We start from the raw sequence: 16,759 nt of genomic DNA, 5'->3' as shown, positions 1-16,759 counted from the left end.
GAAAAGGCTAAATTCTATGCATACTTTTCTCAGTGAAATAGGGAAGCACAAATACTGTCTGGGAGTAAGTAGTATGCCAACAATAATAGGCAACATACTATATACATTTACCTCTACTAAATGAGATGCAAAAAGGAGGTAAGCACTCACCATTACAAGAATTTGGAACAAAGCTGTTTATGTGTGCAGCTGACTGCTTTGGCAGATGCAGCTAACTGCAAACAAGTGATACTTTTCCAATGTAACACTTTAAAATTATTTGATGAGAAAACAATATTACCACTTATTAAAAAAATTCTACATAAGCTCTATAGTACATCTGCATATAAGCATTTTAATAAAGCAAGCAAATATCTAACAGATTTCAGAAGCTTATAACTACATCATTTCACAAAAAGATTTACCTTAGATTTTGCTGAGTCACTAGTAGCTGAATCTGTGGAAAAATTAAAAAAAAAAAACAAAAAACAATTCTGCTCAGTTCTGTGCAATTTTTTCATTGTTGCTACAGACAATGCTGGACTTATGGAAAAAGACAAGCACAGAACAAAATGTGAAGCAAATAAAAACCAGAACAGAGTGAATAGTCAGAGCTCACAAAGATGCAAGCTGCACCACAGAAAGCCACCGCCATGAAAGGATGCTGTGAATTGTAGGCAGAACCAGCTCAATGATAGGAATGGCAAAGGAGCCCTGTTCTTCTAAATAAAAAACAGAAATACTAATGTTTATTCGATGTTTTAATTATACAGCCCCTGCAAAACCGCAGCTGAGAGACCTTTTCAGGATCGTACTGTGTACTCTCCTGAGATTCAGGATACACAAAGCAAAATTGAATGTCTTACTACTGTTGGCTGCCCTAGGTACAAATCATGGTTCATGTAGTCATATTCTTTTTGTGAGGTTTTAAAGGAATTAAGTCATATTTTGTGTGTAAAACCCCAATTATACATCTCTCTCCACCTCTGACTATGTATAGATAAAATTTTATTTTTAAATCGGCTAGATTTCAGCAGCTACCAGTTTTGTACTTCTCTATAACAAGCGCTATTATGAAATGAAAAATGGACACCATAGTTTTACTGTCTCGCAAAACCCAAGATTATACAATTACAAAGGGGGTAGGAAGGGGCTAGCACAATGACTAAAAAATATGAACTTGGATGTGTTCCAGCTTTAGGGACTTTGTCCCTAGGAAGAAAGAGCTGAGCCCCCTGCCACACCCCTTTTTGACACATGGCTAATGCTTTATGACTAGAAAGACTGGTAGACCGTACCATGCTATTCCTCCTCAGGGTCTGCTTCAGAGATAACAAGAAACAGCAGAAAAACTTTTAAAAAGTAGCATTGATCTGTTTAAAATACTCTTGAAAGAAAATTTACAGCACAGATCAACTTTTTTTTTTCCATTTACAAGAAACGGGGGTTTCTGCAGACAAGGCAGCTACAGTGTGGGCAACAGTCCTCCTTCTTCCTACAGTTCCAGCTGTCCATCAGTGACATCACAGAATCCACTAATGACATCACCGTGTGATAGACTCCTCCCACTTCGCCTGTTACAACATCAGTATAAAGTGACTGTTTCAGTAAGTGCTGAACAACCCTTTGAAAACTGAAACAAAAGCTAGAGACGAAGGGATAACATTTGTGGGATACAACATGCTGGGTTAGTGCAATAGTATAGTGAAGGGAGAGGGGAAAAAGTCACCAAAAAAGAGCCTGCAATGCTTGTCCTTAGCCACAAAAGAGGATGGCATTTATAAACAGAAGGAAATCAGCTTTAGTATAGACATACTGCAACATACTTAAAGTGTCCATCACTTGACAAGAAAACATAACTCAATTTTTTGCATTCCTAACGTTGGGAAGGAGCAATATTAGAACACCACTGAAGATCAGTCTTTCTGCCATCACAACAAACCACTTTACAGCAGCGTATCTGCTTCACCTCACGATGATGATTGCATGGATTACTGTGAATAAATAAAATAGTATGTGCAAGCCTCATCTTTTAATGATTATATTTCTGTTAGACAACAAAGTTTTCCAAATTATATCATGCATGATTATCAACAATTCAAGTCTTTAAGAAGTGTTAATGATCTTTTGCAAAAGAGAAAAACAGTTTATTAGTAAAAGAAAATAGGAAGAGAGAGTTACAGTGAGTTCACAGAGTAGGTTATTCTAGCCTACGGACTAACACTGTCCGGGCAAGAGTTACCTGATATGTCTCCAGGAGATACTCCCGTTCTTCCAATGTTGGTGAGTAAATGATCTATGTTTGGCACTGGCTGAGATTCTACAGTGTTTTCCTCCTGAACTGTTGTCTATAGTTAATAAACAAAGATCTCTTCATCATCGTTTCACAAATAGTTCATTATGATTCAGCAGCATTTAGAAAATTGCATTATTCACCTAAGGACACACTTTCCTCATGTGTTCTTATTTTCCCATTTTGCTTTATGCTTTTAAAACAAATGCATGGCTTTTTTTTTTTAATTCATTACTGCAAGGACTGGAGAGCTAAAAAGGTGCTTCTGAAGAGCAAACGATACAGTGATGTAATAAGAAATATATAGACATTCTAGAGGCAGCAGAAGCAGATTCTAAACTAATATAATTAGAACACAAATATTTATGACACAATACTTACAAGAGGTTCTTCAGCATCATCTTCTGTGAAAAACCAGTCATGCTACAATTTAAAATAAAAAAGGTGAAAACCCCACAGGAAACAAAACCCAAATGTGGGACAATCAAACATGGACATTACTAAAAACGGTATCCTGGAATTCGAAGGATAAATACCAGACTCAAACTGGACCAATAAGAGAAAAGCTGGTTGATCTGTGTATGATCTTATTTTTTAAATAATGAAATGCATTCACTTACTTTTTGGATGAGCGTTTCTACAATTTTATATTGGTCTGGCATGTGCGTAACCATGTGTGTCATGTTATCATCAGATGTCCTCACGAGTGTTGGACCAAATACTATTGCCAGGTTTCTTGGCTCCATCTAAGAAATGAAATATTTCCACATCATGCATTTATAATGAGAAAATACAATAATATGGGCTGAGTACATTAATATAACACTATTAATATCTGAGAACCATTTTAAACAAAGAAAAGGTTTTTAAAAACACATTACTAACTCAGGTAGGATGTTACACTACATGAAAACTCTCCTATACACAGCTACAATAAATGCATCCAACATTTCTGCAGTTCAGAATTCAACCTTCCTTAACCCATTGCAGGTAAATAGCTCCACAAGCACAGAAAACTCAGGAACTCAGATACATTCTTTACGCTTTCAGGGGGATTTTTTTTTTTCTTCCCATAAAGACTTTTTTTTGTTTAGAAACACTAATGTTTTAACTTCTTAACAATTTTTTTTTTTTTTAAAAAAAAGGCATTGGTAGTTCCCTTTTTTTTTCCTGAAAATGTTTACATGACACATGAAAAAATTAAGCTGGTAATCAAATACTGTATTATGCCTACTGACAAAGAGCTCATTCAATTTGCAACTACTTTGGAGGAGGCGGCAGCAATGAACATCATAGACCCAACACATCTATTCATGAGACAGACTCAGAGTTATCTGATCATGTCACAACATTAATCATCCACTTAATTTATTTTAATGTTACATCTCTGACAAATAATTCCAAGAAAGTAGCAGCAGAATACTTACCTACTATTTTTGCTTACTTCTCTGACTTATAGTTTACTGTTGTGACATAGAATAGACCAGTAATATATAGGAGGCAAAGTCCTTGTGCTTACGAGAAGGAAGTTGCAAACATAATGACACAAGCCCCTAATGCTCACTTTGACTTGAACTGTGGCCTTTGACAAGTCATACAATTATAGTATCACCTCACTCATCTAGCTTTATATATTCTATAACATTAACATTATTTAAACAACATTTATACAGCACACCAAAACTGTAAAATGATAAATAATGGTTTACTTTAGGCGTTGCCCTTAAAAATGACATTTACTATCATTTCCTTGGTTGTAATTTGTAAATTTTTTTTTTATATACACACACTTTTTTTTTTCCCCGTATTTAATCACAAGGTATTATTTGCAGAACTGATGTTGGAACCTACCATATTCATTTGAACAGAGTAATTTTCTGATCTTTTAAATGATTTAAGATTGGCCATAGGTTGCTCTATATAGCATAAATCACATCAATTTTTTTCCTGTACCCTGCACATTGGTAGCCAAGTAACAAGCCACCATGTTACCTGCCCTGAGGTAAGCATCCATAAGTACACCCGTATTGTGCACAGCTTTGCATTCAGCTACCCCTCCCTGAGGGGTAAAAAAAGGGGATACTATTATTTGCATTTACCATAGGATTATAGCATGCACAGAAGCACTTAATGCAAACTAACTCTTCCCCACCCCATAGAAACGACAAAAAGCTATTCTTAGTGGTGGACTAAGACCCTGTAGTGGTGAACTACCACCCTTTACATCATGAATTTTCTTTCTTAAAGCCAGTCAAACCAGCATCTATGGGGTCATCAAACATTTAAGTAATTACAGCAAGTCCTAGTCTTAAAAATTACTCAAGTGTCCAGGAAGCCAGGGTTCACACAAAGCTGGTGTGACAGCCTCTGTCAACAGGTTCATTCAGGCCACAGACATTCACCTGTGCCCTGCCCAGGCACACTCTATTGGCATCTAGATGGGATTATATGAAATTTACAGACTTGGGATAAATTTAGGATATAAGCAGTTATTCCCACAAGAATTAATACCAGTTTGAATAAACCTAATTCACACTAAACAGGTGCATATTTTGCAGGAGTCCTTAGTCTAATCCAAAAATCTTCTTAACATAGTAAAGGTCTTATTTTTATCTACAATAATAAATTATCACCTTAATAGAAATAATCCTGCACAAAAACTGTACTTTATGAATGAAACAAACCAAAATACATTATACTTTTGTTTCCGATACCTTGTTCTTTTCCGAGTTCTCTGCTACTGTCTTCAGGTGTGCAGAAAGAAACTTGAGAGTCTCATAATGATGCTCAGGTAGATCATGAATCTGAAACAAACAATCACTATTCAGAACATTAAACTTTTAACACTAATTTTGTAGTGCACCTACAACACACCTGATTTCAGCTTACCAGTCTCTTCAGTGTTTTCAGACGTTCAACAGGATCTTCTTTTCTATTGGCATCTATAAAATCTGCATATTTGTCTGTTAAAAAAAAAGCAGAAATCAATCATATATATTAGTTTATATATGTATACTATGTATATACACCCTCACTGCCCAGCCCCACCCTCCCACCCCCGTGAATACAGGTAATATATAAATATATATGAATGACCTTCGGAAGTCATAAATTAGCCTATTATATTGTATTTAATGTAAGAAGATGGCAGTGGGGAAAAAAAACCAGCTTTCATACACTATTGCAATAGTAAAATTGCAAATTTTACTCAGTTTTTTTGCAAATTCGTAATTCCTTCACCATCAGAGAAATTCTATTTACAGCTCTCATTCTTAAGCTCTATGATCACCATGACTCCCTGCTCTTAAAGGAAGAAAGAGGGCATTTATTACAGAGTTAGGATGATTTCACTGGATTTTCTCTCAAATCATCTGAAAGATGTAAGACAACTGTTCAAGAGTAATTCCTAAAGACAAAATCGTAACAAACAACTTACCATTGGTAAAAAGGGGTTCTGGGAGCTTTCTGAAGAAGGATTTCAGCAAACTGCTTATCACATTCAAGTCTCGCCATTTCTACGCATTTAGAAGAAAAGGACAGACATGCTTTATATTTCTATAATCACAACACAAGCAGAAGTTTTTGGGAGTTCAACTTAGAAATAGTGTGATCAAAGACTTACATCATCATGAACATCAATGTCAGTCATTCCTTTGTTGAGCTCTTCTTGCATACTTGAGATGGCAGCATTATTTCCAGGAACTCTGTAAATGCCTGTGTACTCAAGACCTCTTTCTTCAACCAGTTTGCAGCATATATCAACAATCAGTGGAATATACTGAAGAAAAAGAAAGTTTATATATACATTTTAAAGTAATTCATACAAAAACTATTTTAAAATCACAACGGAAAGAAAAATCGTCCTTCCATACTTTGTTGGTATGAGCTGGGGGGCAGTCATCTAGTCTAACACCAAATGTTCCTACAGCAGATGGCTTCTTTTCAAATGTCTTCCTCATAATGCTTGGAATGCCTTTTCTCCACGTCCCCTTGTCTTTTGGTGGGCTTGTCTCATCTTTTTGTTGTTAGTATAATGCAAACAAGGAAACAAGAAAAATAAGAGCATTTAAGTCACAAAAACTACTGTGAATATAGGTAACAGATTTGCAAAGATCAAGTGACACCTACTGCATTTTTACCTCTTTTACTGGCCCGGCTTCCCGCAATAACTCACTACACGAGTGTCTTAAACATACCTTCTTTTACTCTTCTGTGATTCAAAAGATACATATGAACATACTCACACCCCAGATTTAGAAAAGCAGGTAGCTGAATGGTACTGTGGAATTTCATCATTCTAAGACTAACGGTACATAAATTGCATTTTAAAAAATTAAAATCTACATTTAGGAAAACAAGATTAAGTCTCTGCTGAAAACAGTGCTGCACAAAATACGTATGAAACTATACAGCCATGCTCACACCTGTGCAGACCTACTCACTCTTTCAAAAATTACCAGATTTTAGTCACTCCTAAATCATTCCAAACAGGACTCAAACACTTAAAAGTATTATCTATCCAAAAGTCAGATAAAAAGTTCAGTTGCTCTGTTTACCTCCTCTATACAATTCATGTAGCAAATTACAATGCCCATTTATCCTGTACTGCAAGTCGCCTAATACAACAGTACTCCTTTCTTATTCAAGTATTTCTGGAAATATTCTTTCAGCAGATTTGACATTTACTTCACAACTGCAATTTATTTACATAATCTGTAGCATAGCAGGAGCAAAGGGACTTTTGTTGGTAACATAAAACAGAGTTCACTCACAGCTTAAATTCAAGACTGAATTGTTCAAAAGTAGTTGATCAAAAGTGATTGCTCAGCCAGTTGCCTGAATTTGTATGCAACATCCTTACAAGCACAGTCTGATCAGAAATACCATACATTTACACATTCTGAAAAAAAAAAAGTAGCTTGTGACATTATTTCATGGAGTTCAGTTACTGATTTAAGTTTGCAGTGCCAGCTCATCGGACTTTTTTAGAACTCAGCAGGCATTAATTTTGTTCTGGAAAAAAAATTCACTCCTGTATTTTAAAGATTAAGACAAAAAAAAAGTTCTCTACTTCTAAAACACTTCAGTGGAAAACTTTGGCTTCTTAACAGCGTATTTGAAACATTAATTTACCTTGTTATTTCTAAGTCAGCTGGAGACAAAAGTATGAATTACATACAAAATTATTTCCAAAGCTTGGCAAAATTTTGGTCACAAGAAGCGTAACACCTATATTTTATTACTGTTAACACTACATCGAGCTGTAGGAAAAAAACCCAAAACCCTTTTGAGAGAGGACTGGAATAAAAAGCTTCAGGGATCTGAGAAGACCTGAAGTACATCTAAGATAACATCTAAATGAAGTAGTTACCAGAAATGAGTGATTATATCTGCAGCTTAAAAAAACCCTGGTTAATACCTGGTTTGCATCTGTATATTCATGAGTTCGAAAAACCTGAGAAAGGCACCTCAATGCCCTCACACTGGGGCTATAAGGAACTAAAGAAATACACAAAACATACAGACCTTTAGTGAGAAGCTTCCTTTCAGATTCATCCTTAGGAGAATGTGGACTCTGGGTCCTCTGTTCTGCTTTAGTTCCAAGCAGAGTCTGTCTGATACTTAGACTCTGGCGAGGTGTTTTGGGAGATGGCTCTGTTTTGCTGCTTGAAGAACTGAAACACGATATATTACCTTCAGTAAAAAGAAGCTAGATAAGAAGTCTACAAAAACTACTGGCAGCATATAATTCACTTACCTCATCATTGTACTGTATTCCTTAATCCTTCGACTAATTAGATCTCTACTAGTGACACCAGTGTCCTATAAAATGAATTGATATCTACTTTACAATCTTATAAAATACAACAAGTATTTTTTACTTTAAGAATACAATTAACTCTTCCCGTCAACAGACTGCATATGAAAAATTAACATTTTAGTACAGTTAAAAAAGTAAAAATCTAACAAGCAGTCCTTTGGAACAATACGGAAAGAACATTTAAAAACCATGAGGAAATCTCAAGGAAGTAATTACAAATTAAATGCTGCTATTTAGACTTTTTTCAAAGCAATACAATCTGACTAAATCCTGTTAAACTGAAAGTAAGTTTAAATAGAAAACATGCGAGTCAACACAACCTAGTACTCTGAAAAAGCCAATCCTATGTGCACACAGTACTTATATAACTAATTACTACTACACATACAGCTGAAACAGCCATGAACTCAAATGTGGTTTTATCCATCTGTCTAATAATGTTTATTAATCCATTTCCTTTGCATAAGTATTTCAGATCTGAGATGTGCATGACCACAGACACAAAAATATTCTCTGTTGCTCATCACTGAAATGAAAATGCACTGAGGACAATATTGGGACAGATACTGTTATGTTATGTACAATAGTATACGTTTGCCTTTTGTAATTAGCATTAACATTTAATTCATAGAAACATCAACACTTAATGAGAGAAACAGGCATCCTCCAAAGTTTCACTTTTTAACTACCAAGAAACTCAGACTGTACTACTGCACACACCACTTTGCAATGCAAGTCTGAAGACAGAACACACTGGTTCTCATACTGCAATTATCTTTTTTAAAAGACTAGGGATTTTTGACAGATCAGCTTAATGTAACATGTATCGTTAATCAAATCAGCAACGACATTAATTTATTTCAAAAGTCTGCTCTCTCATTATGTCAGACTTTTTTTAACTCAATTTGTTTACTCAGTTACCTTGCCTTTCAGCTCATTTTCCTGTATGTTCCCGTACACATTTTGGTCTATTGTTTAATGGCAAATGATTTATTTTGTTGAAGTATTAATTACAAGAAAAGACAATCAATTTTTAATTAAAAGACAAGAACTATGGCTTCTGCATTATATATTATACGATTACCTCATCATTTAAGTTGCTGTTGTCTTGTATTGCTTTAATCCATGCTAACATATTATCTCTGTCCTCAGCTTGAAACAGATACTCGCAGTCTGATGTGGTGAGTCTAAATACATTTTTCCTCTTGGTTTCACAGTATGAGATGTCTATCAAACAAGCATTGATGCTTATAGGTTGTTCTTCTTCAGACGGTGTCACTTGTTCCTTTTTATCCTTGTACAAATAAAGTGAATGACCTCGAAGAACAACATATAATTGCTTCCATGGCCGAATGCTCCCACCAACTCGCTGAAAAACATCAACTGATATGTTAGTTTGCTTATTTGTTACGATGAGTGTTTCTGGATTAAAAAAAACTACCTCCAGAATTTTTTTAAAAGAAAGACCAACCACCGACCTATAGCATTCTTAAGAATGACCTGTGGTAATACTACACAAAAGTACACTAATTGCTCTCCATTAGAGGAGTGAATTGCTCAATAGCCTGCCCTCCCTCATCACCCATTAAGTGTGTGTTCACATGTGACAGTACCAAGAAACAGAATGTGACTAGAATTTCACAGAGGCATTAATACAAATATAGGAAAAAAATATTTAGTGGACTCTTGCCCATGCCTTTTAAGCTTCATTCAAGTCAGACTCACATTTACACACCACTGCAATTCCAGACTCCCAATTTTCTTTAAGTGTTAGTCTACACTTGCACAGAAGGTTAATCTGAACTCAACTCCACAACATTCACAAAAACGACAGCTTTTTTCAAACTACAATTGTCAAGGAACTGATTCTTACTACTTAATTAGTCATTAGAAATGAGTTTACTTCACAGATGCTTTGAAATGTAAAATCAGAATCAGAATCATTTAGGTTGGAAGAGACCCTTAAGGTCACTGAGTCCAACCATAAATGTAACACTGCCAAGTCCACCACTAAACCATGTCCCCAAGCACATCTTTTAAATACTTCCAGGGATGGTGACTCAACCACTTCCCTGGGCAGCCTGTTCCAGCTTGTGATAACCCTTTCAGTGAAGAAATTTTTCCTAATATCCAATCTAAACTTCCCCTGGCACAACTTGAGGCCATTTCCTCTCATCCTATCAGTTCAGAAGACAGTTCAGAAAGCAGTCTGTAAAAGAAGCTGAGGAATTCGCTAAAGTCCATGTTCTAACAGGTCTAAAATTTTGTCAGTCTTATTGATGCTCATATCCCAAAAATTTTAATTAAAAAGAGCAAAACAGGAAAGCTTTAAGGTTCTTATCTTAGGTTTCCACCAGCTTAGTATTTGTGCTAGGTTAAAAACCAAACATGACAGGTACCTTTCCCTTGTCTGTAACAAGCTGACGAAAATGGAGCCATCCTTCCTTGGAGGCATCACCAAAGACCTCTGAAGAAGAATCTTTTCGGGAACCAGAGTCTTCTGAAGATTTCTGGCTGTCTGGGACCTAAAGAAAACATCACAGAAAGAACCCCACAGTGTACTTCTAAACACGTTTCTCTACAATCCCTACATTCAAGATGTTTCTCTCTTTAAAAGCTGACAGCTCATTCAGCAAAAAGCCCCTAAGAATATCCCCCAGGAAAACATAATTTCTAAAGTTTCCATACAACAATAGCGACCTTACACATCCCAAGAATACTTTGAGAAACTGCAGGAGTCTTAGACTCTCATTAGTAAGTTTTTACAAAAGCACGCCATAGATATGCTCTGTTTACAGAAGCTGAGGAAAATGAAAAAATCAAGGACCATGTGATGAGCCTAGGAAAAAAGAGACCATGTTTACTTATGCGATGCATACAGCACCAATTGGGGAAAAACATTAGAATGGATTTAAATCAAAATCAATCAAAATTAAGAACAATTTCATGACTGGCAATTCCAACAAACTTCATGTCTGTGTTTAACACATCACTTTGTATAATTGAGTTGTATAATTCATACAACTCCATGTGATGAGCCTAGGAAAAAAGAGACCATGTTTACTTATGCGATGCATACAGCACCAATTGGGGAAAAACATTAGAATGGATTTAAATCAAAATCAATCAAAATTAAGAACAATTTCATGACTGGCAATTCCAACAAACTTCATGTCTGTGTTTAACACATCACTTTGTATAATTGAGTTGTATAATTCATACAACTTGTCACAGTAGTATGTTTAATTCTTAGGAGTTGTTATATACATATATACCTACCTTAATCCCCTTTAAACTAGATACATGCTTAATGGATCTGTTGGGAGAAAAACAAATGTTAAAATGAGATTTTATACACTTTAAAAAAATAGATCTCCAAATTTACTGATATTTTTCATGAACTTACGATTTTCCTTCTTCTCTGTAGTCATCCAGTCCTTCATCATATGACTTTGATCTCTCAGTTTTTGCAGCAGGCTGGCTATCCAGGACACTAGGCCGGATGGATTCTACAAACAAATGGAAATTTTCGAGTATGTAAGAACCTGAATCACGTTTTTGCGATTTATTTCAAGCAATAAAGAGCGTACAATTTTCACTCCTGTTCTCTAGAGTGTAAAAGGAACAAGTTGCATGAGAAAAGAAATGAAATCAGCACTCACCATGATCATGTGAAAGCTGCCGCCGAATTAAAGGGATTGGAGATGTGGGACTGGGAGGAACAGTTGTTATAGCTGGTGCTTGAGAAGCAGATGCAGAAATAACAGCAGAAGCAGGAATGTGTGCAATATCATGGTCAATACTAGGACTAGTCGGTTCATCTACAAAGGTAACGTGTCATATATTAACATATTAAATGCATTAAGCAAATGCTCAAACTAAATAGCTGTCCGAACTTCTCATTATTGGGATATCAGATTAAGTATCTTAAAACATGAAGTCTTTCAAACAAATATAAGGGTCCAATTAATTCACACTGTCAAATGTACTTCTTTTTGTTTGTTTGTTTGTTTGTTTTTAAGAAAGAGAAGCCTGTTTCATTTCGTGAGAATGTTAATTGTACATGAGAGATAAGGGCAAAGAACATCATACCCGATTATAGATTTTGCTGTGAGTGAATGAAACAGGAATTATTTGCTGAACTCTTAATATTATTTTGAAGTAGACTATTTTTGTTTATGTGCATAAGTGAAAAACACACTTATTACATCAGTAAGTCTAAACTCGAGAGATAAGCATGATTTCCTACAATAAAATATGGGCATTCAGACTACCGAAAACCATTTGGTTTAAACGAGTGTTCAAATAATAAAGCCAAGTTACAAGCAAACAAAAAAGCATTTTAAACAGATTTCCAGCATCCAAAGAACCAATCCCCCCCCTCCTCCATACATTCAAATAAAGAAGCAAGTATTCATATTTTTAAAAGATGGCACTACTACATACCAATTAGTTCTTCCACTAATTGTTCATACAATCGATTGCATGCCATACATGCCCAGCACGTCACAGTCTCAATAGCCACAAGGGTCATCATGAAAGATTCCAAAAAGCTTTAAGTATTTCTAGTATTTAACATGTTTCTTACAAGATGGAAGAAGCCAAAAGATGCATTTTCAATCATTCTGAGAAAAGAGCCGTAACATCTTCTAGAACACATTACAAGGACTAGAAAAATAATTCTACTTCATGCTCCAGTAGAAGAGGGGATGGGGGGAAAAAAAAAAAAATCAAGTCACAAGCAGGGGCTGAACTGTACTGCCGTAATGAATATGAATGTATTATAGGTGCTAAGAATTGTAATACGCAGAGCTACTGAAAAGCCTATTGAAATCAATGAACATTCACAGACAGAGGTTTATTCTTTGCTTTGTGTGAACACAACTGCGTGTGCTGCATTGTGCTTTTCCAACAGTCACTAACAGTTCTGTTAAGGCAGCACTTGAACCATCAAAATTCGGCAATGTAAATTTAAAACAAGGCAATAAGCAATTAAAGTACAGGAAGGTTTTGCAATAACACCCCTCTAAATTGTCTGGAGTGGAAAATATAATAATTTTTTAAGTTATATGTTTAAAATGTACACCCCCCAAAAAACTAGCTGCAAACTAGAAACATTAATAAAAAGGGAAAGCAAAAGAATTCACAGCAAAACTGTGATACTACAATTTAAAAAATTCCTAAGTTTTACTTGCATCCACAGCAATAAATTAGAAGCATTTACAGACCTCTTCTCTAGAGCAACTAGGAGATGGGAAGAACCTCAGTTACACTTCCATTTCAAAACTACAACAGCTCACTGTCCTATTGCCTTTTTTCATTTGCTCAGTTTCCCTGCAGCAAACCCTGAGAGGATGACGCTAACCTTGACTGAGGAATATAACCACCCACTGAACAATTAATTAGTTTGTAGCATGCAAACTGGAAGTGCTCAGCTTTAAGTTACTTATGTTACAGTCTTAACTCAAAGTGCCACAGTCTCTACTCCCAAAAGTTACAAAAATGCTAGTACTTGAAATAAATCTGTACAAGCTCTGAATACGAAAGTGTTAGGCACCCCTACAACCGCTACACAATTTCCCACAACACTTAAACCCAAGAATTCATCCGAGGAAAAAACAGTTTCTAAGTCCTTGAAAGCAACAATAATTATTCAAATTATTATTACTTCACAGTGGATCTTATCCCCCAATGAATCAAAATTAAAGTGGTTTTAGAAATAGGCAAACTTTAAAGAAATTGCAAATGACATTGGTACAGGAGGGAAATAACTCTGTTCAATCCCTGAAGAGGTTGAAGGTCAGCTAATGGCAAGCTTTTACCTACTGTAAAGTGATTATACAGCAAACCATGATGTACACCATATGAGTTACTGCCTACTAATTTAATGCACTGGCAAACTCCACAGCTGCTGTCCAATAAAAAACAAAACCCAAACACAACACCCAAACAAGGATATATATCCCTTGTATTTTGACTTTCCTCTTCAGCACTTGCAGTATTTGTCTCCCTTTTCAGTTTCCTTGATTAATCGGTGTATTTGCACCCCAAAACTCCTCGCACAGCATGCAAAAGGATGTGTTCAGCTCACCAATCAATGAAAACGACTGTGTCCGAAACGCGGTGAAGTGCACAGAACAAACAAGCCAGAGGAGAAACCACACAAAATAATTCTCTTTCAGTTTGTCATCTCCCAGATTACCAGTGTCCCTTTAAATATTTGTAACAAAAAGGTCAAAGACTCCAGGACTACCTGAAGTTTTATTTTTCATTTGAAAGAAGGATACAAACACAATTTATTCTGCACTATTGCCTATGAAACGACCCAAGAGACAAGCCATCGGAAAGTGCGCCAGCATGGTGACAGAGCATCTCTGGCAAAGGGGAAGATGCCACTTGTCACCTCTGTTTGACATGAGCATGCAACTGGTCAACAATTGCAACTAGCCATTTTCAGGAAGAGCCTTTCAATGCAAAAACATTTATAGGGGGTAAGACACTGAAAACTTGTAATAAACAGGCAACACAGCTCCAACTACAGTTAACTTGCATTAACTGATTTGCTAGCTAAAGCAGAGAGAAATTCATGTATCAAAGTACATTCGTATTGCAGTGCAGCTGGAGATCAAGGACCTACAAAGAGAGGGAGCATCTGTACACAATGTAAGTGATCTGGAAAAATACGAACTTTCTGATTCTGCCAAGACACAAATTTACACTGAATGGGCTCAGAGGCAGATCCAGAGATTTCAAAACCGAGGATTACATGGGTGAGAAAGCACGACAAAGAGGACATACTATCCCCACTCTGTGGATGAGGAACTAAGGAACAAGTATTAACCAATTTTCCAAAGATTCAAAGGAATGAACACCAAAAAAAAAAATCACTGAAAAAAAATAAGCACAGATCTGTATCATACCCTACTATGCTGCTACAATACAATTTTATCATGATTAATATATTTGATGTCTTTGTTTATACCTGAATCTCCTGGAACAGTCCTTCAGGATCACACATGAAGGTTTGAAAGTAACAACCTGAACACTTGAACACAAAAGGGGGCACATTTTGAGAACCTTAAATATAATTTAAATGAATCACAGAATTGTTCAGGTGGGAGCAAACCTTGGAAGGTGCCCTAGCCCAACTTCCTCCTCTGAGCAGGGTTAGCACTGAATTCAGACCACATTGCTCAGGGCTTTTGTCCAACAAGTGCCAAACAGAGGGGAATGATCTCTTCCCTCAATATCCTGGCTGTGCTCTTATTGATGCAGAACAGTATGGTGTTAGTTTTCATCACCATCAAGGTGCCAGTACCACTGCAGGAGGTTAGCCTAATCTAGGAGCAGGACTTAGCATTTGTCCTTGAATTTCAAGAGGTTCCTATCAGATCATCCCTCTAGGCTAAGTCCTTCCGAATATGCCTTCGTGCATATTGACTGCACCCCCTAGTTTGGTGTTGTCTGTAAACTTGATGAGCATATTCCATCTCCTCTCTAGGTCACTGATAAAGATATTAAACAAGAGGGACCCTGAAGAAAGCCACTTGTAACCAGTCTCCAGGTAGAATATGAACCCTTAGCGACTACCCTTTATACCTGACGATCCAGTTTTCCTACGTACCCAGCAGTACACCTATCTAGACTATGGCACAAGGATGGTGTCGCAGAAAAGGTCAAAAGCCTTGCTAAAGCCAAGGTTGGTGACATCCTTGTGTTCTCCTCTCATTCACAGATCTAGTCACCTCACTATAAAAGGCAATCACGTTGGTCAAGCACTATTTACTCTTGGTAATTCCACACTAGCTATTCCCAATCACCTTCTCCTTCATGTGCTCAGAAATAAGTTCCAAGAGGACCAACTCCGTAATTTGCCTAAGGACTGAGATAAGGCCAATTGACTGCCTTCCCTGGATTGTCCTTCTTATCCTTTTTCAAGATGGGTGCACAATTTGCTTTTTTCCAGTTAATGGGGACCTCCCCAAGTCCTCATGATCCTTCAAAGATGATAGACAGTATCTCTGCAATGACATCAGCCAACTCTCTCAGCACCTTAAGATGCATTTCATTGGGTCAGATGGACATGTATGGGTTGAGCTGCACTGGAGCTGTCTTAAGAGTTTCCTGTGTATCCAAATTGGTTACGATTCTGGGTTTTGTTTGTTTTTGTTAGGGTTTTTTTTGTTTTGTTTTGTTTTTTTAAGGAAATGGTTTAGTTAACTGAATCATAACACATAAACATGGAGAGCAAATTCACAGACTAACTTTAAGCCCAGAGAGGCTAACCATCAGGGATGCTCGGGCTATCATTAACAGAGAAAGGTGATTTCTCCCACCAACCCCTGGGGATTCAGATTGCCAAAACTTTCTTCACTGATAATAGAAAGTGACTGGAAAAAACTAGCTTCCCAAGGCTAAAGTCATCTTTCACTTTTATTCCCCTTTGGACATGGCAGACTTGCAAGCAGTATCTCAACACCTCAAAAGACTGTAAGAAGGAATTGTATTATTTAGTAAGTGTATTGCAGACCACATTACCATTTAAAACACTAATTAGGCATTTGAATTTAAACAATGTGAATCATAGAATCATTAAGGTTGGAAAAGACCTTTAAGATCATCGAGTCCAACCATCAACCCAACACCACCATGCCCACTAAACCATG

The 16,759-nt window shown here is 36.5% G+C and overlaps 1 protein-coding gene across 1 annotated transcript in view; it reads right to left on the bottom strand.

Moving 5' to 3' along the window:
• The window catches only part of ARHGAP21 (Rho GTPase activating protein 21), a 76,045-nt gene that overhangs the window by 5,333 nt on the left and 53,953 nt on the right, over nt 1-16,759 (bottom strand). Inside the window, exons 8-23 of the mRNA XM_019471003.1 lie at nt 11,756-11,914; nt 11,500-11,602; nt 11,373-11,409; nt 10,493-10,618; nt 9,178-9,462; nt 8,031-8,095; nt 7,799-7,947; nt 6,145-6,287; nt 5,895-6,050; nt 5,709-5,787; nt 5,162-5,235; nt 4,987-5,076; nt 2,893-3,018; nt 2,654-2,695; nt 2,222-2,327; nt 405-436 (exon numbers count right to left, since the gene is read on the bottom strand). Coding sequence (XP_019326548.1) covers nt 405-436; nt 2,222-2,327; nt 2,654-2,695; nt 2,893-3,018; nt 4,987-5,076; nt 5,162-5,235; nt 5,709-5,787; nt 5,895-6,050; nt 6,145-6,287; nt 7,799-7,947; nt 8,031-8,095; nt 9,178-9,462; nt 10,493-10,618; nt 11,373-11,409; nt 11,500-11,602; nt 11,756-11,914 — 1,772 coding nt within the window. The remainder of the gene's footprint in view (nt 1-404; nt 437-2,221; nt 2,328-2,653; nt 2,696-2,892; nt 3,019-4,986; nt 5,077-5,161; nt 5,236-5,708; nt 5,788-5,894; nt 6,051-6,144; nt 6,288-7,798; nt 7,948-8,030; nt 8,096-9,177; nt 9,463-10,492; nt 10,619-11,372; nt 11,410-11,499; nt 11,603-11,755; nt 11,915-16,759) is intronic.

This window comes from Aptenodytes forsteri, unplaced genomic scaffold, assembly GCF_000699145.1.
Source record: "Aptenodytes forsteri isolate BGI_AS27 unplaced genomic scaffold, ASM69914v1 Scaffold336, whole genome shotgun sequence".
Lineage (NCBI taxonomy): Eukaryota > Metazoa > Chordata > Aves > Sphenisciformes > Spheniscidae > Aptenodytes > Aptenodytes forsteri.
The sequence above is the reverse complement of the archived record's forward strand: the minus strand, read 5'-3'. Positions and strand labels throughout refer to the sequence as shown.